Genomic DNA, 24,870 nt, shown 5'->3' on the forward strand with positions numbered 1-24,870 from the left:
CTATAGAATATGAGAAACAATTATGCACAGTAGGGGCAGTTACAGAATATGAGTAACAAGTATGCACAGTAGGGGCAGTTACAGAAAACTAGTTACAAGTATGCACAGTAGGGGCAGTAACAGAATATAAGTAACAAGTATGCACAGTAGGGGCGGTTACAGAATATGAGTTACAAGTATACACAGTAGGGGCATTTACAGAATATGAGTAACAAGTAGGCACAGTGGGGGCAGTTACAGAATATGAGTAACAAGTATGCACAGTAGGGGCGGTTACAGAATATGAGTAACACGTAGGCACAGTGGGGGCAGTTACAGAATATGAGTAGCAAGTATGCACAGTAATGAAGTCCATAAACATATGAGCCTTGCCCTGGGAAAACGGGTTTAATGCTGCATGTGCGCAAAGTGTTGTCCCAAGGACGTCACTTTCTATTTTAATGGAATTTTGTATTCAAAGAAAGTCTCTTTTCACCAAAAAGCCAGTTCAGACAGAAAGTGTCAACCCTGATTAGCCTTAGGCTTATCTAGGAAGCCACTTTACGCGCATGCATTGAGCCCAGATTTTCCAACATGATTTTATTATCCATGAAATGCATATCCAACAGGCAAGAGTAGAGTTGGGCTCAGTGCATGTTATTATACTCAATATAGTTGGTTAATGACTTTGTATAGCCATGCAATTACATAGAATGTACTTAAATAGATGCAAGAACCTTAAAACAACAAAACAGCTAATCAGCTAATGTTATTTCATAGTAAAAACAAGCAAATTCGTTGAATTGATATCCCCCTCCAATATGCTTCTGGACACAAAAGTATTACATTTGACACTCAAAAAAGCATTTTTTCAAGATACAAAGGGCCATAACTCCGTTATTAACAGATTGTGTACAATACCATTTGGCGTACATCATTCTCTTATTCATATACATACTCATAACAAGTTTTAATGTAATCCACCAAAGCACTTCCAAGATATGGCTCCAGACAGACGGACGGAAAGACGCACGGACAGACGGAAGGACGGACAACGCCAAAACAATATCCCTCCGCCTATGGCGGGGGATAAAAAGTGCATTGAAAACTTTCTATAAACCTAAACAAGATAACTGTCAACTGTTACCTTCCCATCATGTGCAATCTCTGTGTTTATAACCCTAGGTTTTGCCAGCTGTGAGGGAGGACAAGTTTATACATTCACACAGTTTACAAGCCAATCATCATGTATCAACATTTCTGTATCTTATTACATAGTTATATCACAATATGGTATCTACCCAAAGATTTAAATTTAACATTATATACTGTAAATACAATAAAATGTGTTATGGTATAATTTGGAAATCAAAAACATCAGGGTGGGTCTCCCGTTTGTTCTCCAACCTTTCATTTCTGTCGGAAGCGTTTTTTTAAAATGCAAATATGGCGCCCATTAAACTGCATTATTCCTCAATTATAATCAATAAGAGACTTACCATTATAGAGGTGTTTGACAGTTAAGTGTGATGATCTATTGTTTGATACAAAAAGAGGTATGAAAAATAGCATGTGTTTATCCATATTTCATGCTTTAATGCTGTTACTTTTCATGTGCTATCAATCTTTTGAATAATTGACAAGTTTGAAAAGTTTAAGGAAGTATGTTTCAATGCATTGTTATTTGTAGACAATCTGTATTTAAATATTGTGTGCTAAAATGGAATTGAAAACAAAAAAAAAAGAGGCAAAGAGAATTTGAATAAGTAATCCAGACGACTTATATAATATACATGCAAACACAGGTTTATAGTTACAGAAATTCACTTTCGTTTTTGCCCGGTTTTCAGAAAATAATGTGTACATCGCGTTGCCTGATTTGCACATGTTCATTTGGACAACCTAAATCCCATAATGCACTGTACACTTAGCACATCTAAAAAAAAGCATAAGTTTGTGTTTATGAAATTCTTAAACACATTTATCGTCAAAAACAGCTAGAATTATTATTTTTTAATTGAGGTTACATATAAACATATATACACTTTAGAGAAATTGTACGTATTCAGTTATTGATACTGTAGGGTTTGTATGCATGTATTGGCAAATGACAACTCAACATGGCAATTAATGAGCTCCGGACTATTAACTCAGTTCCGTTTATAACGCATTCTTGTTGCTTGGACACAGTCATCGGCAGTAGATTGGAGTAACAGTGTATCTAGTGAATATACTATGTGCCATGCACAGCTGACTAGCAGGCAATGTAGGCAACTGGTTTGTCATACCTGTATATTCCTGCCTGCCTTCCCTGTGCTGCCAGATGGCTTATCATTATCATTGTCATCATCTTCTTCTTCAAAGTCTTCCTCGTAATCCTGAACAAACAACATGCTTGTTACACAGCCATGTTTAACATATGATATACCTTGTTTCCTGTAAAATAAAGCAATGAAAATATTTTATCTCGCACATAACAAGGTAACATTTTGAGTTTTCGACTACTTGTTTTTCCAACTCACACGGGTGAAATTTTGGCGAACTTACATCTACAACACAAACAGTTGATAATTATTAAGAACATAAAATTCAAGTAAAAATGTTGCCTTATCTTCATTGTTTAAATGCAAGTGATATAAAGATGACATTTAAAATAACAGAAAGAGATTAAATATTAAATATAATGCAAAAGGCATGTTGACTGACAAAAATTCTTCAGAGCTTATCTCATTACATTAACAATTACAGTATTAAATGGCAACTCATGTTGGACCCTTCATATAGCATAATGTGATGTCCAACCTTTTTTGTAGTAAAGTAAAGTAAAGAATGAGAAATCTTACTTCAAAATCTTCCTCATAGTTATAGTCATCCTCCTCTTCTGGTTTTTCCTGCAACATTCACCAAACACTGGGTTCCTGATCAGGCCTCGTGTTCACAAAACAGTTTTTGCAATCGAAAATCGATTTTGCTTGTCATTGAAAAAGGATTTCCATTGTAGTTGATAGGCAAAAATTAAAATATATAAATGTCAGTTAAAATCGATTTTCGATTGAAAAATGTTTTGTGAACACGAGGCCTGGTGTATTATATACAAAACAAGACTATTGCCAAGCAATATATGTCCCCTACCGGCTCCACCATTGTCAGAAATTCCACCATTGTCAGATTTTAATATATATTTGTTGCCATAGCAACCTGAATTTTTAACGTAGGAACAAAATGAAATGACGTGCATAATGTCCATATTGCCATCTATCCATGTTTCAAGTTTCATGAAAAAATATAAAGAACTTTTAAAGTTATCGCAGGATCCAGAAAACCACCTTTTTCAGCAGTATTTCTAGTCTATTTGTTGCCATAGCAATCAGAATTTTTGACGTAGGAACAAAATGAAATGACGTGCATAATGTCCATAATGCCATCTATCCATGTTTCAAGTTTCATGAAAAAATATGAAGAACTTTTAAAGTTATTACAATCCAGAAAAGTGTGACAGACAGACAGACTCACATAGCGAAAACCATAAGTCCCCTCCGGTGAAACCGGTAGGGGACAAAAACATTGAGTCTAAGATCTGGTGTATCATAATTGTATACACCAAACAATCAGTCTCATATACATAAACACAGCACATAGTCTCAGATTGTGTGTATCATATGCATACACACATCACACTATTAGGTATTTAGCCGCCTGATTCTTCTCTTGCAAAAAACAACATAAACTGGGTCCTAGCTGCCTGTTTCTTGTATGATGCTCCGTCTCAAAGTTTACACCTAGAGCCATATTTACAGAGAACCTTACAGAAAACATTAAACAAATTCAACATTTTAGTTACCGTTATTACTTACATTTAATAAAATGTTTAATCCCAATCTGCAGATCTGCAGGTAAGCAAGCTACACACAACATTTCAATAAGCAACCAATACACAACATTTCAATGAGCAACCAATACACAACATTTCAATGAGCAACCAATACACAACATTTCAATGAAATACTTCTACCCAAAATAAATTGATTGAGCATAATAATATGCCATTTTCTACATAAAGTGACAGTGACCTTTACCTGAAATTCACTAAATACAATCCCAAGCTAGGTCTCAATGCAAGCTGCATACAAAGTTTCATCAAGATTGGTCAATGCCAATTATATGAGCCTTGTTCTGAGAAAACTGGGCTTAATGCATGTGCATAAAGTGTCATCCCATATTAGCCTGTGCAGTTCGCACAGGCTAATCAGGGACTACACTTTCCACCTAAACTTGATTTTCAGTAAAAAGGGACTTCCTTGAAACTAAAAATACCATTAAAGCAGAAAGTGTCGTCCTTGATTAGCATGTGCAGACTGCTCAGGCTAATCAGGGACGACACTTTCCGCCTAAACTAGATTTTTGCTAACAAGAGACTTTCTTTAACCAGAAAATATCATAAAAGCGAAAAGTGTCGTCCCTGATAAGCATGTGCGGACTGCTCAGGCTAATCTTGGACGACACTTTACGCACATGCATTGTGCCCAGTTTTCTCAGAACACGACTCGTATGTATTGACCGGAGACCACCTGTTTGACTATGCCTGTCTGCACACCCACCACACCCCAATCTAATAACCAGGATTTTCAAGTGTGCTGAAAATCTGGTTGAAAATCACTTTAAATGCATAACATTCCAAAAGTCTCTGGCCAGTTTGCGTAAATGTATTTTTACAATGTAAATATACCGTATTTTACATTAAATTGTTTGAAACAAATTACATATTGCTGAAAATAATAATATTTCTCCTTTTTTTAATCAGAAAAAGATTGGATTTTGCTTAGAAAATTTGATCTACAAAGTTGCTACATGTTCATGCACAGTCTTGAATATTAATGAATCAACAAGCACATAACATAACACATACTATTATTTGTATACAGTGCAATTTTTATTGATTTGCAAGCAAAAAAAATGTAACATTTGTTAAAAAAATAAATTCCCCTTTACATTTCTGCAGAAAAATTGGTAGTTGGTGAACAAAACATAACACTGAACATTGAACTGAATGAGGAAGTGCATAACAGTTTAAGAGCAGGCACTTTCCCCGAGGATCAAATGTTTTAGACTGCATGCACCTGTTATAGTATTATTACCTGCCCATTTGCTGTTTTTTTCGACTTGGAAAGCGAGGATTTCAATGACTGTTATCAAAAGAACATTATGTAAGTCAACTGTTAACATAGACATATTATTGACCAATCAAAATATAAAAGATGTCTCATTTAACAGAAATATATTTGTTTGGCATTTAAAATTTAGCTTTCATTTATTACAGCTGTAAATAAGTGTTAAATGTTTAGTTTCATTATACAGTTCCCATTTAGAAAATTCAGAATTGTTTTTCACTTAAAACCATAAAATAAGCAATCTTCTGTAGAGTTAAAAAATGTTTGTGGCCTATTACAAAGTAAGTAAATAAACATGCATGTCATAAAACAAGATAAGTGTTTGTCAGAAACACTATGTCCCCTTTTGCGCTGCTTTGAAGCTATATATTTGACCTTTGACCTTGAAGGATGACCTTGACCTTGACCTTTCACCACTAGAAATGTGCAGCTCCATAAGATACATATGCATGCCAAATATCAAGTTGCTATCTTCAATATTGCAAAAGTTATTGCAAATGTTAAAGTTGGCACAAACCAACCAACAGACCAACAGACCAACCAACCAACCAACAGACAGGGCAAAAACAATATGTCCCCCACTATAGTGGTGGGGGACATAAAAATATCATTGAAGTATATCAATAAAACTGAAAGTTATATTGAAACAAAAACAATATATTTATTGACTTGTATTTATTTGCAAATACACATCATACTAATATCAGAAAAATAAAACATGCATGCATTTTAAAGACTTGAATACCAGAAGACCAAAGCTTATAGCCTAGAATTTAATATTTTGAATTCAATTACTGTTCTAGTAAGACAACAAGTAACTGTGAATACCAAGATTACACAAGATATGTGTTGTCAGAAACACTATATCCCCTTTTGCGTTGCTTTGAAGCTATATATTTGACCTTTGACCTTGACTTTTCACCACTCAAAATGTGCAGCTCCATGAGATACACATGCATGCCAAATATCAAGTTGCTATCTTCAATATTGCAAAAGTTATTGCAAATGTTAAAGTTGGCGCAAACAAACAAACAAACACACAAACAAACCAACAGACAGGGCAATAACAATATGTCTCCCACTATAGTGGAGGGGGACATAAAAACAGGTGCAACTAAAACACTTGTTGAGAAGAGACCAAAACCATATGCTATATCTTAAAAATGATTTAAATGTAAAGTAAGTTTGTTTGTTGAATATTTATGCCTTCTTGAGGTTAAAAAATCTATATTGGAATATAAGAGGCTAAAACCAGACTTCGCAAACAATCAGAGGTCCGACAGACACACGTAGAAAAACCTAAAACAGATAATCACCCTATCTCTGAAATAATAATGAACCAAGTATTCCTGAAAACCACAAACATGCGTGCATCAGACCTAAGTAGTGACTTATGTTGCTATTGTATTGCCATTACCTGGCCTCGTTTGGTCCCATTAGACTTTGAAGATCTGGTTTTGGATTGCTGTTTTTGTGAAGACAAATAAGATATAAAATACTTTATAACAAGGTCATGGACAGATATATACGCATTGGATGGACCCCATGGGATGACATGGACAGATATTTACGCCTGGGATGGACCCCATGGGATGACATGGACAGATATATACACCTGTGATGGACCCCATTGGATGGACAGATATATACACCTGGGATGGATCCCATGGGATGACATATATACAACTGGGATGGATCCCATGGAATGATATGGACAGATATATTCGCCTTGGATGGATCCCATGGGATGACATAGACAGATATATACACCTGGGATGGATCCCATGGGACGGACAGATATATATGCCTGGGATGGATCCCATGGGATGACATAGACAGATATATACACCTGGGATGGACCCCATGGGATAGACAGATATATACGCCTGGGATGGATCCCATGGGATGACATAGACAGATATATACACCTGGGATGGACACCATGGGATGGAAAGATATATACGCCTGGGATGGATCCCATGGGATAACATAGACAGATATACACACCTGGGATGGATCCCATGGGATGGACAGATATATACGCCTGGGATGGATCCCATGGGATGACATAGACAGATATATACACCTGGGATGGATCCCATGGGATGGACAGATATATACACCTGGGATGGATCCCATGGGATGACATAGACAGATATATATACTTCTGAGATGGAACCCATGGGATGACATGGACAGATATATACACCTGGGATGGATCCCATGGGATGACATAGACAGATATATACACCTGGGATGGACCCCATGGGATGGACAGATATATACGCCTGGGATGGATCCCATGGGATGGACAGATATATACACCTGGGATGGATCCCATGGGATGACATAGACAGATATAATTGCCTCGGATTGATCCCATGGGATGACATATACAGATATATACATGTACACCTGGGATGGACCCCACGGGATGGACAGATATATACCCCTGGGATGGATCCCATGGGATGACATAGTATACACCTGGGATGGATCCCATTAGATGGACAGATATATAGGCCTGGGATGGGATGCTGTATTTAAAAGGCTGGTTATCAAACATGACTCCTATTTTATGGGGAAAATATAAGTTTGCCAAGTTTGTTGAGAATTCAAAAAAGTGAATAAGTAAAGAGAGCTAAAACAGCTAATTGTGAATTTTTTGTCTAAACAAAAGGCACTAACTCTAAGGTTATTGACCTTTTCCTGCATTTTATGTCAACAAACATTTCAAAAACATATTGCGAAGATTTCAATGTATGATTTAGAGAGCAAAAACAGGAAATTATTGAATTATTCAAAACATGATAAATACTATGTTAAAAATTCATTTTGAGGTTTTTGCAAGTCATTTTCACAGTAAAACAAACTTTCCCAAAACCTCAATATTTGTTTTCTCACAGTGGTCCGCATTTATAACATCAATGGAAGTCACTGCTATCAGATTCTTTATCTGCACAATAGACGCTATGACATAAGGAGTGAGAGACAACAATGCTGGGTTTGAGTGTTTACTTTTCACACCTCGTAATGTCTGCCTCATGACCCCTTAACATTGGTAAGATATGGCTTTTGGTGTGAAATATACTGGCCCCTGGCTTCTTACGGTAGGTTACCTTTATACTGAGGTGCAATTAAGACTGATTTTTATTGCAGGGAATTTAGAATGACCCCTTACGCCAGGTGACCCCTAAGTCAGGTTTGACTATACTTTAATACTTGTAAGCACAAAAGCATGGTTTTTACTTCAAAATGTCAGGCTCCAGTTGAATTCTGAACAAGAAAGACCTATAATAAAAGCACTAATCTGAATAATTGCCTTGTGAAGACCAGGCCCTACCACAATCAAAGATGACTACAAATATTCTCTGAGTATTAATTCAATCAAATAATAAATGGTACTACTTGTTACATACACATATAGTTTTAATTTTAAAGTCAACAGCTTAAGTTTTATCCTACAGCTAAATGATTTTATAGAACAAATACGACTCATAAAGAAAAGATAAGGTTTTCTACACATTTTTTTTTTAGATCAGGTTTCATCCACACTTATTTTAGAACATTACATAGGGACTAGTTTTTTTTGGCCTTTCACCCCTGATTGCGTCATTTAGGTCATTGGGTACGCAGTCGTTTAACGAGTTTATGAGTGTGTGTGTGTTTAAGATGGATTACTATAATATTATGAATGTGAAAAACACAGTGTTTGGATATAAAACTGGAATGAAACTGGTGAGACTACATTTTCGATTTAGTTAAAATGTCGAATGTACTCGAATAACACGATGTTTTGTCGAACAATTGATGGATTCAATTTAAGAAAAGTGTCAGTGAATTGTTCTTTAACTTTTCGAAGGAAATCGATGTCGAATTAAATGGTAATTTCTTTGATGGTTTAGTCGTTCCTTTGTCAGTCGATCAAAGAATGTCTATCCACAAAGAATTGCCTGCTTACATCCAGTGCTTCAAAATGGAAAAGATGGATGGCGATGAAGAAATTTGTCTAGAATTTTAACTCGTCATGGAAGCAAATTAAAAATTACGAAAATAAACATGGATGTGGTTATTATACAACTTCGGTGAGTAGAACAATAATTTTATGTAAGTAAGTATAAAGTGTGTAAAAAGAAGAGTTGTTTAAAGACTAAAATTAACAATATCGGCAGGAATAAATGCTGAATCATGCTTCACGTAGCCACAGTATGTGTCTACACATTTTGTAAATTTCAAAATGGCGGGAGCCATGTTTGTTTTTTGTTTTTTTACAGTGGTGAAACAAGAATTGTAGTGTGAACACAACCATCTGTGTTCTACTTGAGTGTGTTACATTTGGAACGCTGATTAAATTTGAATCGAGGCGTATAGCGATATTTTGTCTCGTTACTTTTCTTTTGCGCGGAATTCTTAAGGACTATTTCGATTTCATAAACAGGAAAGATCACAATAAATATTACTACGCAATGTAAGATTCAGTTGATTTAATGTGTTTTTGCTTTTATTTAAGGAATAAATTAAATAAAACAATATTGTAGGATAAATAGAATACTATGTTAGTGTGATTGTGTACTTAAATTTATCCAACTTGTGTCAGAAAGGCTTACAAGGCTCGGCAAGCTTCGCCATGTAAACCTTTCTTCACTGGTGGGATAAATTTAATTACACAATCACACTAACATAGTATTCTCTATTTATCCAACAGCTAAATGATTTTATAGAACATAATAGGACCCATACAGAAAAGATAAGGTTTTCTCCACAGATATTTTTAGATAAGGTTTATCCCACAGATATTTTTAGAACATGTACATAGGGACTACTTTTTTGGCCTTTCACCCCTGATTGTGTCATTCAGGTCATTGGGTACGCAGTCGTTTGACAAGTTCACAAGTGTGTGTGTGTTTAAGATGGATTATTATAATATGATGAATGTGAATAACAGTGTTGTGATATAAAACTGGAATGAAACTGGTGAGACTGCATTTTTGATTTCGTTAAAATGTCGAATGTACTCGAATAACGCGATGTTTTGTTGAACAATTGATGGATTCAATTTAAGAAAAGTGTCAGTGAATTGTTCTTTTTACTTTTTGAAGGAAATCAATGTTGAATTAAAAGGAAATTTCTTTGATGAATAAGTCGTTTCTTTGTCAGTCGATCAAAGAATGTCTATCCACAAAGAATTGCCTGCTTACATCCAGTGCTTTAAAATGAAAAGATGGATGGCAATGAAGAAATTTGTCTAGAATTGTAACCGTCATAGAAGCAAATTAAACTTTACGAAAATAAACATGGTTATAACACAACTTCGGTGAGTAGACCAATAACCAGTAGATGTTTTACTTTTTTTATGTCAGTAAGTAAAAAGTGTGTAAAAAGAAGAGTTGTTTATAGACTAAAATTAACAATGTCGGCTGGGATAAATGCTGAATCATGCTTCACGTAGGTGTCTACACATTTTGTAAATTTCAAAATGGCAGCCATTTTTGTTTTTTTTGTATTTTACAGTGGTGAAACAAGAATTGTAATTTGAACATAACTGTCTGTGTTCTACTTGAGTGTGTAACATTTGGAACGCGGATTAAATTTGAATTGAGGCGTATAGCGAATATTTTGTCTCGTTACTCTTCTTTTGCGTGGAATTTTTAAGGACTATTTCGAGTTCCATAAATGGGAAAGATCACATTTAATATTTCTACGCAATGTTAGATTCAGTTAATTTAATGTTTTTTTGCTTTTATTTTAACAATTAAAGACTACTATTTTGATTGCATCAGGAATAAATAAAATAAAAAAAATATTGTTGGATAAAAAGAGTACTATGTAAGTGTGATTGTGTACTTAAATTTATCCCACTCGTCTCAGAAAGGCTTACAAGAATCGGCAAGCCTCGCCATGTAAACCTTTCTTCACTCGTGGGATGAATTTAAGTACACAATCACACTGACATAGTATTCTCTATGAGATCTAGTGCTAAGACTGTAAGCTATATTTCCTGTGTACCCACCTGCCCCCTCTGTGTCTGCTCTGGCTGCCCCCGGTGTTTCTCGCCTCTCTCCCGCTCCTTCTCCCGCCTACGTTCCTCTCGCTCCCGCTGCCGACGTTCTTCCTTCTCCTCTTCGGTCTCTCCACGACGACCATCCTTGTCACGCCTACACACACATGCAGAGTTATCACAACAATCAAGTCTGGTTCTGAGAATAAACTGTGCTTCATGCATGTGCATATTACCGTCCCAGATTTGGGACACAACTGTCTGGTTTTATGAAAGATTTTGTTAAAAGGAAGGCTCTTTTAAACAAAAAATCCAGTTTAAGCAGACATGGTCATCACTGATTAGCCTGTTCACATTGCATAGGCTGATCTGGGAGGAAACTTTACACACATTTGTTAAGCCAAGTTTTACCAGAAAGGAGGCTTGATTGTTCCCACAGCTATCTAGAGAACAGTTGCAAATCATTCAACAATTTTGTAGACATTTTTACTTTGACTTTCCTAAAATCAACACCATTTCATGAAGAGCCAAATGCTATTGGTCAATTTGCTTACATTGCGGATTTTCAAATATGTCTTGCTCTCTTACAATATTAGTACAATGTAAAGCTGCATTAACAGATTTTTTTAAATTGAAAAAATCCCATTCAAGAAATACAAAAATAATTTCATAATAGCAAAACAAAAAAATTCAGCTTTAACAAGAGATGTGTTTGTCAGAAACACAATGCCCCCTACTGCGCCGCTTTGATACATGTTTTTTTACCTTTGACCTTGAAGGATGACCTTGACCTTTCACCACTCAAAATGTGCAGCTCCATGAGATACGCATGCATGCCAAATATCAAGTTGCCATGTGAAGGGACATAGAAGTTATGAGCATTTTTTGAAACCTAAACGCGAAACCTATACGCAGTGTGACGGAAGGACAGACGGACGGACAGACAGACGGTTGGTCCGATCACTATATGCCCTCCTTCGGGGGCATAAAAATGTGCTTTTCAAACATTAAGTTACATAATCATGGTTTCATAGCAGCCTCTGATTTACACATCTTTTGTTATGGCATGATATGGTCTAATAATGCTGTGATATACACAATTATTTTGTGGTTTGCAGCTCCCCCATACCTGTCTTTGTGGCGGTCTCTTTCCTCGGTTTTACCATCCCGGTTTTTGTGGCGGTCTCTATCCTCAGTTTTACCATCACGATCTTTGTGGCGGTCTCTATCCTCAGTTTTACTATCCCGGTCTTTGCGGCGGTCTCTATCATCAGTTTTACCATCCCGGTCTTTGTGGCGGTCTCTATCCTCAGTTTTACCATCCCGATCTTTGCGGCGGTCTCTATCCTCAATGTGGTCCTTACTCCCACTCTTTCCTTTATCTTCAGGCTTTTTCCTCCTTTCTTCTCTCTAAAGACAAATATAAGGAAATAAGGAAATGACAAGACCATCTTGAAAGTACTAATAGCAAGTATGTCATATTTACTATGCTTTTCCATTGGATCTTTTTCAGATTGATTTCAATGATTGCCTATGGTTTATTGATACACTTTAGAGTCACATTTTTTGAAGAACAATTGGGAAACTTTTGGGAAGATCTGGAAAAAGCTTCCTCACTGGAATTTGATCCCAGAAAGTCTCAATAGCTAGACACAAACCGTGTTGGCTTGACCAAGGGACCTTATGTGATTTGATGACCTCACATTTACCACTGCAAAATACTTTTCCTCAGGTAAATATTATTTAAAACACAATGGCAGTCAATTATTTACAGAACTTTTATATCTGACAATGAAATACACATGTGTGTGTGCCTCCTCTATGTATAAGCAATCAAGACGTGTCAGGTATGGACCGACAATGAAATGCACATGTCTGTGTGGCTCTATGTATAAGCAAACAAGACAACAGTGTCAGGTATGGACCTCCTGTGCCTCTCGTTCCCTGCGCCGCTCCTCCCTGCGCCTTTCAGTCTCCTGCAAAACCAACAACAAAACACCCACATAGCATACACAGACAGCTACCATTCAGGCGCACTGCTTACATTGACACAAGAGTACATACATGCAAATACATGAACAAAGTCTCAACAAAGTAACAACATTGAAGAGTCTTATTAGTCAAGATGTACTCAGAGATCTGCAGGTTCCTTTACTTGTTTCTACAGAGAAAGATCAAATTAGTCTTGTTCTGAGAGAACTGACCTAAATGTATAAAGCGTGTAAAGTGTCATCCCAGATTAGCCTATGCAGATTGCACAGGCTTATCAGGGACAACACTTTCTGCCTACACTGGATGTTTGTTTAGAAGTGAGCTCCTCTAAAGGTTTAATTCCATCCATAAGAGCAGAAAGTGTTGTCCCTGAAAAGGCTGCGTGGACTACAAAGGCTGATCTGGGACAACACTTCACGTACCTGCATTCAGCCCCAGTTTTACCAGAATGATGCTCAAATAATACATTTGATCATCTGGCACACAATTGACTTTGAAATAGTAATTTGAATCAATAAAATTAAAGACTTAAGCCAGCTAGTGTTAAAATGTTGCACAAAAATGTTTGAGAAATCAAGGCCAGATTTTGTAATAAATTATCATGCCAGTTCTTGTCCAATTATCATGCCGGCATTAACAAAATGGTGAGGTATCCTTTCTCTGCGACTGTCTGGTGCCTTTCTTTTGTTGTATCGGACCAAGAAAAATTATTTAAAAGCACAATTTAACACATGAGGCACTGTTGCTGGCCATCTTGGTCCAAGTTTCTCTTCAATAACACTTAAATCAGTTTAAAACTTCAGAAACGATCTTTTCCATTAATGAGAATTGTCTCCCTTTTGTTAACACTACTTTTAACTAGGTAGCCAGGACATCCTATATGGGCTTGGTTCATATCAGAGCTTTATTACCTTTTTTATCAGGTGCCTCATATAGCCAGCTTTACAACCTCCCAATCCCAAGAATGCACCTTCCCCAAAATACTTTTTTTTTTAAAGATTCAATCTTTGGCAAACATCATAATAAATTTTAAAATTTATTGGACTTTCTTACTTTTTTGGATATTTTTTCCACAAAAAGGAAGGCCAAGCAAAATCAAGAAAAAATCCCTGCATATTACACAGGTACATGAGCCCTACAACGAGCAACCCCCCCCCCCCCAATTATATGTACTGTACCTCAGGGCCCCCACCACTGATATGTACTGTACATCAGGGCCCCCACCACTGATATGTTATGTACCTAACGGGCCCCCACCACTGATATGTACTGTACCTCAGGGCCCCCACCACTAATATGTACTGTACCTCAGGGCCCCCACCACTGATATGTACTGTACCTCAGGGCCCCCAGCACTGTATGTTCTGTACCTCAGGGCCCCCACAACTGATATGTACTGTAACTCAGGGCCCCCAGCACTGTATGTACTGTACCTAACGGGCCCCCACCACTGATATGTACTGTACCTCAGGGCTCCCACCACTAATATGTACTGTACCTCAGGGCCCCCACAACTGATATGTACTGTATCTCAGGGCCCCCACCACTAATATGTACTGTACCTAACGGGCCCTCACCACTGATATGTACTGTACCTCAGGGCCCCCAGCACTGTATGTACTGTACCTCAGGGCCCCCACCACTGATATGTACTGTACCTAACGGGCCCCCACCACTGATATGTACTGTACCTCAGGGCCCCCACCACTGATATGTACTGTACCTAACGGGCCCCCACCACTGATATGTACTGTACCTCAGGGCCCCCACCACTGATATGTACTGTACCTCAGGGCCCCCACCACTGATATGTACTGTACCTCAGGGCCCCCAGCACTGTATGTACTGTACCTCAGGGCCCCCACCACTGATATGTACTGTACCTCAGGGCCCCCACCACTGATATGTACTGCACCTAACGGGCCCCCACCACTGATATGTACTGTACCTCAGGGCCCCCACCACTGATATGTACTGTACCTCAGGGCCAAACCACTGATATGTACTGTACCTCAGGGCCTCCACCACTGATATGTACTGCACCTAACGGGCCCCCACCACTGATATGTACTGTACCTCAGGGCCCCCACCACTGATATGTACTGTATCTCAGGGCCCCCACCACTGATATGTACTGTACCTCAGGGCCAAACCACTGATATGTACTGTACCTCAGGGCCTCCACCACTGATATGTACTGCACCTAACGGGCCCCCACCACTGATATGTACTGTACCTCAGGGCCCCCACCACTGATATGTACTGTATCTCAGGGCCCCCACCACTGATATGTACTGTACCTAACGGGCCCCCACCACTGATATGTACTGTACCTCAGGGCCCCCACCACTGATATGTACTGTACCTCAGGGCCCCCAGCACTGTTTGTACTGTACCTCAGGGCCAAACCACTGATATGTACTGTACCTCAGGGCCAAACCACTGATATGTACTGTACCTAACGGGCCCCCACCACTGATATGTACTGTACCTCAGGGCCCCTACCACTGATATGTACTGTACCTAACGGGCCCCACCACTGATATGTACTGTACCTCAGGGCCCCCACCACTGATATGTACTGTACCTCAGAGCCCCCAGCACTGTATGTACTGTACCTCAGGGCCCCCACCACTGATATGTACTGTACCTAACGGGCCCCCACCACTGATAGGTACTGTACCTAACGGGCCCCCACCACTGATATGTACTGTATCTCAGGGCCCCCACAACTGATATGTACTGCACCTCAGGGACTCCACTTCTGATATGTACTGTACCTCAGGGCCCCCACCACTGATAAGTAATGTACCTAACGGGCCCCCACCACTGATATGTACTGTACCTAACGGGCCCCACCACTGATATGTACTGTACCTAACGGGCCCCCACCACTGATATGTACTGTACCTCAGGGCCTCCACCACTAATAGGTACTGTATCTCAGGCCCCCACCACTGATATGTACTGTACCTCAGGGCCCCCACCACTGATATGTACTGTACCTAACAGGCCCCCACCACTGCTATGTACTGTACCTCTTCATCTCGCTGCTTGCTTTTACTCTGCCTCTCATCTGCCTCCTCATCTTTATTCCGACGACGACGATCATCCCTAACGTCTTTATGCCGACGATCATCTTTGTCGTCTTTCTGCCGTCGATCATCCTTATTGTCTTTATGCCGACGGCTAGAGTCTGTAATTAAGAATTGATTTTTTGCAACATATAGGAAAAACCTTACTCAATTAAGTGTGAAAATATATAAGTCATGGGACAAATAATTTTACCTTTGTTATTAATCAATGACATAATTGATTTTTGCCTGTGTCATTTATGACATAGTATGTTGTTTATTTTTCCATACAATATTGGAAAACAAGAAGGTCATGATGGCCATTATGCGTTCACTTGGGTTCCAGGTGCAACAATTGTGAAAGACTTGACCTACATGTAGTAACCTAGTTTTTGACCCTACATGACCAATATTCAAACATAACCATGATATTGTAAAACTAAATAGTGACACCATGTTTCATAAAAAGAGTCATGCATGTGGCTTCATTAGTGGTATTATTATTTTCCAGACTTTCCAGAAGTTTGACAAGGTGACCTAGTTTTGGGGTACACATGACCCAGATTTTAACTTGGCTTAGATACATATAATCAAGATAAACATTCTGACCCAGTTTCATCAAGACTGAGACATGCATGTTAATGAGGTAAAGTTTCTTTCCTAAGATTTGATTAAGTGACTCAGTTTTAAGACATATGCAACCAAGATACAAACGTGGCTTTGATATTTCTAAGATAAACATTCATCACAAATTTAACAGATTGGATGGAAAATGTGCCCGCAGGACTGGTAACAAGCTAAAATTTGATACCCGAGACTCACAACACACGACAAAGACTGACCAATATAGCTCACCTAATACAATTGAAAATTTAACTCACGATTTAAGTGTCAATATTTTGTATAATCATACTAAAATCATTTACAATTTAACAGTAAAACATTGATGAAATAGTTAATCATCTAAATGTCCTTCATTTATTGTTATTATAAATTAACTGACTAGTGTATGTTCAAGTTCACACTGGATATTATTTAAACCTTCATCATAGTTGCTGTCTCTATGTCTGCGCTCTCCATCTTTGTATCGTTTGTCACGATCACCGTTTCGATGTTTGTCAGTATCAACCTCTTCCTCTTCTTCAATGTCTACAGGCTTGCTTTCAGAGCGACTCGTCTGAAATAATACCAGTAAAAAACATTTCTTTAAAAACAATGTGGATAGAAAGTTCAAACTACCTTCTTATTTATATCTTTTAAACAGCAGCCTAAACATGTGACTTTACATCCATCACATAAGTTTAATATAATGCCTCCAAAACTGAAAACAAGAGGGCCAGATGGCCCTAGTTCGCTCACCTGAGAGGAGTCCGTTCATTCAATGTTTACTTAATGCCAAACTTGACCTAGATATTGACCAGACAAACATCCTGGTCAAGTTATATCATTATTGAACCAAAACTCTGGCGTATGGAGTGTTTTTGTTTTTGTAAGATTTAAAATGGTGACCTATACTTTGAGTTGACCCCCCTTACCAAACATCAAACTTTGCTTACAAAAATAAATATTATGACCAAGATTAATAAAATCTGAAACAAAATTGTGACCTCAATAGTATTTACAAGGATTTTGTATAATATAATGAAAATTTTGACAATCTAAGGGCAATAATTATGGCATTCATTATGTGATTTTGCTCATCATCAAACTTGACTGAGATCTTTCAGCAACTTTGATAAAAAATGCTTGAGAAATGTGAATGCTAGAGTGTTTACAAACCAAATGTGGACGGACGGACAGCCGACAAAGACATATCCTTAAACCTCACCTGTGCAATCAGGTGAGCTAAATAAAGTGTTTCACTGATCTGAGCCATTTTCCAACTTATCCAAGAAATCAATAAAACCTATGTATTGACTAAGTTTCACAATGAATAGGCAAAATATGTGGCTTTTATAGTATTCGATCACAAGGTTTCTCTCTATATAGTCACATAAGGAAAACTCCCCCACCCCCCTGGCGGCCATGTTTTTTAACCGATCGGGACCATTTGCAAACTCATCTGAGATATATATAAAACCAATCTGTTGACCAAGTTTCATGTTGATTGGGCTAAAAATGTGACTTCTAGAGTGTTCACAAGCTCTTTTTTACTATAAAGAAAACTGCCCCCCCCCCCCCCCCCCCCCCCCCCCCCCCCCGCAGCCATGTTATTCAACTGACCGGAACCATTTTCAAACTCAACTCTCGTATCAAGGAAACAAATGGTCTGACCAAATTTCATGAAAATTGGGCCAAAATTGTGACTTCTACAGTGTTCACATGTTTTCACTATACACATAGAGAAAAATGCCCCGCCCACTGGCACCCATTTTATTTCTCCGATCTGTACCATTTTCGAACTTGTCCAAGATATCAATAAAACCACTGTTTTTACCAACTTTCATGATGATTGGGCAAAAAATTGTGACTTCTAGAGTGTTCACAAGGTTTCTCTATAGCAAAATAAGGAAAACTGCCCTGGCCACTGGCGGCCATGTTTTTCAACGGACCGGAATCACTTTTGAACTCAACCAACATATCATTAAGACAATCATTTTGACACAGTAACATAAAGATTGGGCATTAAATGTGACTTCTACAGTGTTTACAAGGTTTTTCTTTTTTTTTTTTTACCTAGTGACCTAGTTTTTTACCCAGCATGATCCAGTTTCAAACTCGATCAAGATATCATATGGACAAATCTTCTGACCAAGTTTTATGAAGATCGGACAATAAATGTGGCCTCTAGAGTGTTTTTGAACAAATGTGGACATACGGACGTACAATAGACAAAGACCGGTCACAAAAGCTCACCTGAGCAATCAGGTGAGCTAAAAACATAATAAAATATTATGTAAAAAGTTTAATGGAATTTTCGATACACTTGCAGCCCATGGTTATTCTGGCAACGGTTATTTGCAAATATAGCTTTAACAAGACTGTATTATTTTCATTACTAGTTGTGGTAACTTATAAAACTGCTAAGGTGTTACTAAGTGTACACATACAAACTTGATCTCCTTTCCCTGCTTCCTGTCCCGACTGGTATTGGAGGTGGTGGCGGTGTCCTTGCCCTCCCGTCTCAGCCGCCGCTCCTCCCTCTGTCTCTCTCTCTCCTCCTGTCATCATAAACAATCGACTGTCAGTCAAAAAGCAGCAATCATTAACAACCGACTGTCAGTCAAACAGCAGCAATCATTATCAACTGACTGTCAGTCAAACAGCAGCAATCATTAACAACCGACTGTCAGTCAAACAGCAGAAATCATTAACAACTTACTTTCAGTCAAACAGCAACATTCATTATCAACCAACTGTCAGTCAAACAGCAGCAATCATTAACAACCGACAGTCAGTCAAAAAGCAATCATTAACAACTTACTCAATCAAACAGCAACAATCATTATCAACTTACTTTCAGTCAAACAGCAGCAATCATTAACAACTGACTGTCAGTCAAACAGCAGCAATCATTAACAACTGACTGTCAGTAAAACTGCAGTAATCATAGACAACTGACTATCAGTCGAACAGCAGCAATCATAAACAACTGACTATTGGTCAAACAGCAGCAATAATTTACAACTGACAGTCAGTAAAACAGAAGCAATCATTAACAACGGACTGTCAGTCAGCCAGCAGCAATCATTAACAACTGACTTTCATTCAAACAGCAGCAATTATTAACAACTTACTGTCAGTCAAACAGCAGCAATCATTTACAACTGACAGACAGTCAAACAGAAGCAATCATTAACAACTGACTGTCAGTCAACCAGCAGCAAGCATTAACAAGTGACTGTCAGTCAAACAGCAGCAATGGTTAACAACCGACTGTCAGTCAAATAGCAGCAATCATTAACAATTGATTGTCAGTCAAACAGCAGCAATAATTAATAACTGACTTTCAGTCAAATAGCAGCAAGCATTAACAATGGACTGTCAGTCAAACAGCAGCAGTCATTAACATATCACTGTTAGTGAAACAGGAGCAATCAATAACAACTTACTTTTAGTCAAACAGCAGCAATCAGTACCAACTTTTAGTCAAACAGCAGCAGTCAGTAACAACTGATTTAACCCTTTAATTGCTTACTGAAATTCATACTACCATGGTTCTGTAGTTGAAATAGGGTCTTATTATTGAAATAATTATGAAGTAACTGAAGAATACTCCAAAAAATATGATAAACTCATTTTACTAACATCAACAGAAAGAATTGACACACAAAATATACACACCCACTAAACTTCCTCTCTGGACTGGTTAACAAAATACTGTGTAAATCTTTCAAATCTTAATTCAGTGTGTCTTATCAAATCACAGAATATAAATCAAATGAAAAGACAATGCTTTAGTAGGTATGATTCAAGCATACGGCAAAGAGACTCCTTGAAGTTATTTTGAGATAATTTTAACAAACAGGACTTGATTCCAAATTTGCAACATTTTTAGCATGCACACAGTAACTTTTGTGATTTGTGACCTTTAAGACACAACATTACTTTAAATTTACAGAATGTAAATGCTGATACGCCAACTTCCCACTGAGAGTATTTGGATTCATGCCATACCCTGTATATTTATCACATGCCATACCCTGTATATTTATCTCATGCCACACCCTGTATATTTATCTCATGCAATACCCTGTATACATGTATTTATCTCATGCCATACCCTGTATATTTATCTCATGCCATACCCTGTATACTTATCTCATGCCATACCCTGTATATTTATCTCATGCCATACCCTGTATATTTATCTCATGCCATACCCTGTTTCCCATGTAATATAACCATTATGAATATTTTTATCTTATTCATTTGTAATATACTTTTTAAGCGTTTTCATTGGCTTAGTTTTCATTCATTGACCAATGGCATTTTTTTATTTTGCTGAAATGATATTGCAACGTCAAATGACATCACGAAATGTAAACAACATTTGGGATTGATCATAATGTTTGCGTAAATATTTATTTAATTTGCTCATTTAAAAGCATGTGATAAAAAAGATCTGACACTCGTCATATCATACCATATTTTATTGAATGAGTTCAGGAATTTTGTTAGTAAGCGAGCCTTTGGCGAGCTTAATAACAAATTTCCTCGACGAGTTTAATAAAATATGGTATGATATGACAACTTGTGCCAGATCTTATAATGTCTGTATCTGTTTGACTAAGCTCACCTCTGTAAGAGCCACTTCTCCATCCTCCTCCTAAAAAAATTCCCAGCGTGTGATAATTAGTCTATACATGTATATACTTTCGGTCACGCTTTTATTATAAAGTGTCAACAAAGTAAGAATTCTTTAATTGTATACACATAACATTTACTCTGTCTTATCATATAACTGATAACTGTTTTCACTGACACTTTAAACAAATTAGTAGTTCAAGTTCTCATGTTCAGTTTTTAATAAAACATAAAATAATACAATTTTATACAGGAAAAACATTTTTATTTGTACAGAACACTGTATAATTCAATATGAAGTTGCCCAATATAAAATACAACTAAAGACTAACCTTTTTTCTTCTATGTTGCTTATCTGAAAAATAAATATATATATACATGTAAACATTAGCCACATGCAAATTAAAAGATCTAACAAAAGTATCAATTTTAACACTGAGTAATGTTACACCTAAATCTAGTTAATTGATGGCAGCCATTTTGTGTGCCCTGTCAATAATGATACACACATTATCCCTGTGATATATTGCTCTCCCATGTGATATGTTTGAAGTGTGGTTTACCTGATTTCTCTACCATGTGATATGTTTGAAGTGTGCTTTTAATACCTGCATCCTCTACCATGTGATATGTTTGAAGTGTGGTTTACCTGCATCCTCTACCATGTGATATGTTTGAAGTGTGGTTTACCTGCATCCTCTACCATGTGATATGTTTGAAGTGTGGTTTACCTGCATCCTCTACCATCTGGTATGTTTGAAGTGTGGTTTACCTGCATCCTCTACCATGTGATATGTTTGAAGTGTGGTTTTAATACCTGCATCCTCTACCATGTGATATGTTTGAAGTGTGGTTTTAATACCTGCATCCTCTACCATGTGATATGTTTGAAGTGTGGTTTACCTGCATCCTCTTCACGATGTCGCCTCTGTTTGTCCTCACCTTTAACACGATCTCTGGTGTGATGTCGCTCCCCTGTCTGGAAAGCATACACGGGTATCAGAATAGCTCTGGAATGAGGAACCATGCGAAAATGGCTCATATGCCGTATGTGGCCAGCATAGTACCAGACCAGCCTGTCAATTTGTGCGGTTTGGACTGGTGCTACCCTGCCCACTGTTAAGTCATGCAAGGTTTTGTGGCCTCAATACCAGTCAGACTGGAGCTACCCTGCCCACTGTTAAGTCATGCAAGGTTTTGTGACCTCAATACCAGTCAGACTGGAGCTACCCTTCCCACTGTTAAGTCATGCAAGGTTTTGTGGCCTCAATACCAGTCAGACTGGAGCTACCCTGCCCACTGTTAAGTCATCCAAGGTTTTGTGACCTCAATACCAGTCAGACTGGAGCTACCCTGCCCACTGTTAAGTCATCCAAGGTTTTGTGGCCTCAATACCAGTCAGACTGGAGCTACCCTGCCCACTGTTAAGTCATCCAAGGTTTTGTGACCTCAATACCAGTCAGACTGGAGCTACCCTTCCCACTGTTAAGTCATGCAAGGTTTTGTAGCCACGATACCAGTCAGACTGGAGCTACCCTGCCCACTGTTAAGTCATCCAAGGTTTTGTGACCTCAATACCAGTCAGACTAGAGCTACCCTGCCCACTGTTAAGTCATGCAAGGTTTTGTGGCCTCAATACCAGTCAGACTGGAGCTACCCTGCCCACTGTTAAGTCATGCAAGGTTTTGTGGCCTCAATACCAGTCAGACTGGAGCTACCCTGCCCACTGTTAAGTCATCCAAGGTTTTGTGGCCTCAATACCAGTCAGACTGGAGCTACCCTGCCCACTGTTAAGTCATGCAAGGTTTTGTGGCCTCAATACCAGTCAGACTGGAGCTACCCTGCCCACTGTTAAGTCATGCAAGGTTTTGTGACCTCAATACCAGTCAGACTGGAGCTACCCTGCCCACTGTTAAGTCATCCAAGGTTTTGTGGCCTCAATACCAGTCAGACTGGAGCTACCTTGCCCACTGTTAAGTCATCCAAGGTTTTGTGGCCTCAATACCAGTCAGACTGGAGCTACCCTGCCCACTGTTAAGTCATGCAAGGTTTTGTGGCCTCGATACCAGTCAGACTGGAGCTACCCTGCCCACTGTTAAGTCATGCAAGGTTTTGTGACCTCAATACCAGTCAGACTGGAGCTACCCTGCCCACTGTTAAGTCATCCAAGGTTTTGTGGCCTCAATACCAGTCAGACTGGAGCTACCATGCCAACTGTTAAGTCATCCAAGGTTTTGTGGCCTCAATACCAGTCAGACTGGAGCTACCCTTCCCACTGTTAAGTCATCCAAGGTTTTGTGACCTCAATACCAGACATTCATGCAGATTGGTCAGGAGCTTTGCTGACCTCATATGTTATAAGAACCTTTTTCGCATACTGTGGCTCATAACCGGAGTAGTGAGGCCATTCTGGGCAATGAACTTATGCTTAAAAGTCACTTCAGGCTTGTATGGCAACCCATATTTATTACCAAGACATGTTACAGAAGAAATAAGAATTAACCATTCATAATAACTAGTGTTTTATACAGGAAGGAAAAGGGGCGTGGTGCACAATTTCAAAAAAGGGCATTTTAGCGCGCGACACCCATAAAAAGGGCACAAATATATCTGTATAGTGACTTAATAACAAGCTTTATTACACACAAACATTGTATGTATAGTTTTGAGATTTATTGTTGAATAATTAAACCAACAAAATCCAGAATGTATATTTTATTATGTGTTTTATATTTTCATGTAGTAACAAAAAACAAGATTAAACACCATAGGATATATATCTTATACAAACTATAGCTTTTCAAAGAAGTCTTAGAATACTGTTAAATGATTTACCCTCTTAAACAATTATTTATATTTAAAACGTTAAATGACATGGTGAAATATGCATGTACTAAAATTAAAGTGTTCCCGCATAAAATTGTAAACGGGTATTGTTTTCATTTTGAACTTTCATGACCACGTGTTGTATTGTGTACATTTTATTTCGCAAAAAGTGTACCTAGGAACGGCGCCGTACTGTCTTTGTTCATTGTCAATTAATTCAATACACGTTAATTGGTCTCCGATATAAACTTGTTTTGCTTACAAAGCAATTTGCATCAATTTCTAATTTACGTTTCGTCAAAAGTGGAATGCCAAAATCGGAAAGCGTACGTTGCGACATTCTAAACACGAATGATAAGTGGTTCAAGTTCAATATTTTTGTAAAATTCATATCTGTGTTTGCCAATTAACATATTTTGACAAGTTACAAACGGGTCATTATGTTCTTAAGGTAGCACACCTCTAATGATTTCCCGCGATTTATTTTACGATCATTGCCGATCTTCAATGATCGCTTATTTCCGAGAGATGCATTTTATTTTTTTCAAACTTCGAATTTTGATATATGTTTAACTTATTCATTTAG

The 24,870-nt window shown here is 38.0% G+C and overlaps 1 protein-coding gene across 10 annotated transcripts in view; it reads right to left on the reverse strand.

The window, feature by feature from the left end:
• Positions 1-24,870, reverse strand: part of LOC127861087 (cytoplasmic dynein 2 intermediate chain 1-like) — a 77,903-nt gene that overhangs the window by 37,720 nt on the left and 15,313 nt on the right. For 4 of the 10 annotated variants that reach the window (XM_052399454.1, XM_052399453.1, XM_052399451.1 and 1 more), the window contains 14 exons: positions 22,362-22,437; positions 21,791-21,813; positions 21,451-21,480; positions 19,262-19,372; positions 17,253-17,388; positions 16,176-16,333; positions 13,071-13,121; positions 12,275-12,555; positions 11,158-11,302; positions 6,565-6,612; positions 5,115-5,162; positions 2,823-2,870; positions 2,268-2,357; positions 1,127-1,174 (listed from right to left, as the gene is read on the reverse strand). In XM_052399454.1, coding sequence (XP_052255414.1) covers positions 1,127-1,174; positions 2,268-2,357; positions 2,823-2,870; positions 5,115-5,162; positions 6,565-6,612; positions 11,158-11,302; positions 12,275-12,555; positions 13,071-13,121; positions 16,176-16,333; positions 17,253-17,388; positions 19,262-19,372; positions 21,451-21,480; positions 21,791-21,813; positions 22,362-22,437 — 1,293 coding nt within the window. The remainder of the gene's footprint in view (positions 1-1,126; positions 1,175-2,267; positions 2,358-2,822; positions 2,871-5,114; positions 5,163-6,564; positions 6,613-11,157; positions 11,303-12,274; positions 12,556-13,070; positions 13,122-16,175; positions 16,334-17,252; positions 17,389-19,261; positions 19,373-21,450; positions 21,481-21,790; positions 21,814-22,361; positions 22,438-24,870) is intronic. The other 6 variants (XM_052399461.1, XM_052399457.1, XM_052399458.1 and 3 more) reach the window with 5 other exon arrangements.

This window comes from Dreissena polymorpha, chromosome 15 (genome assembly GCF_020536995.1).
Source record: "Dreissena polymorpha isolate Duluth1 chromosome 15, UMN_Dpol_1.0, whole genome shotgun sequence".
Lineage (NCBI taxonomy): Eukaryota > Metazoa > Mollusca > Bivalvia > Myida > Dreissenidae > Dreissena > Dreissena polymorpha.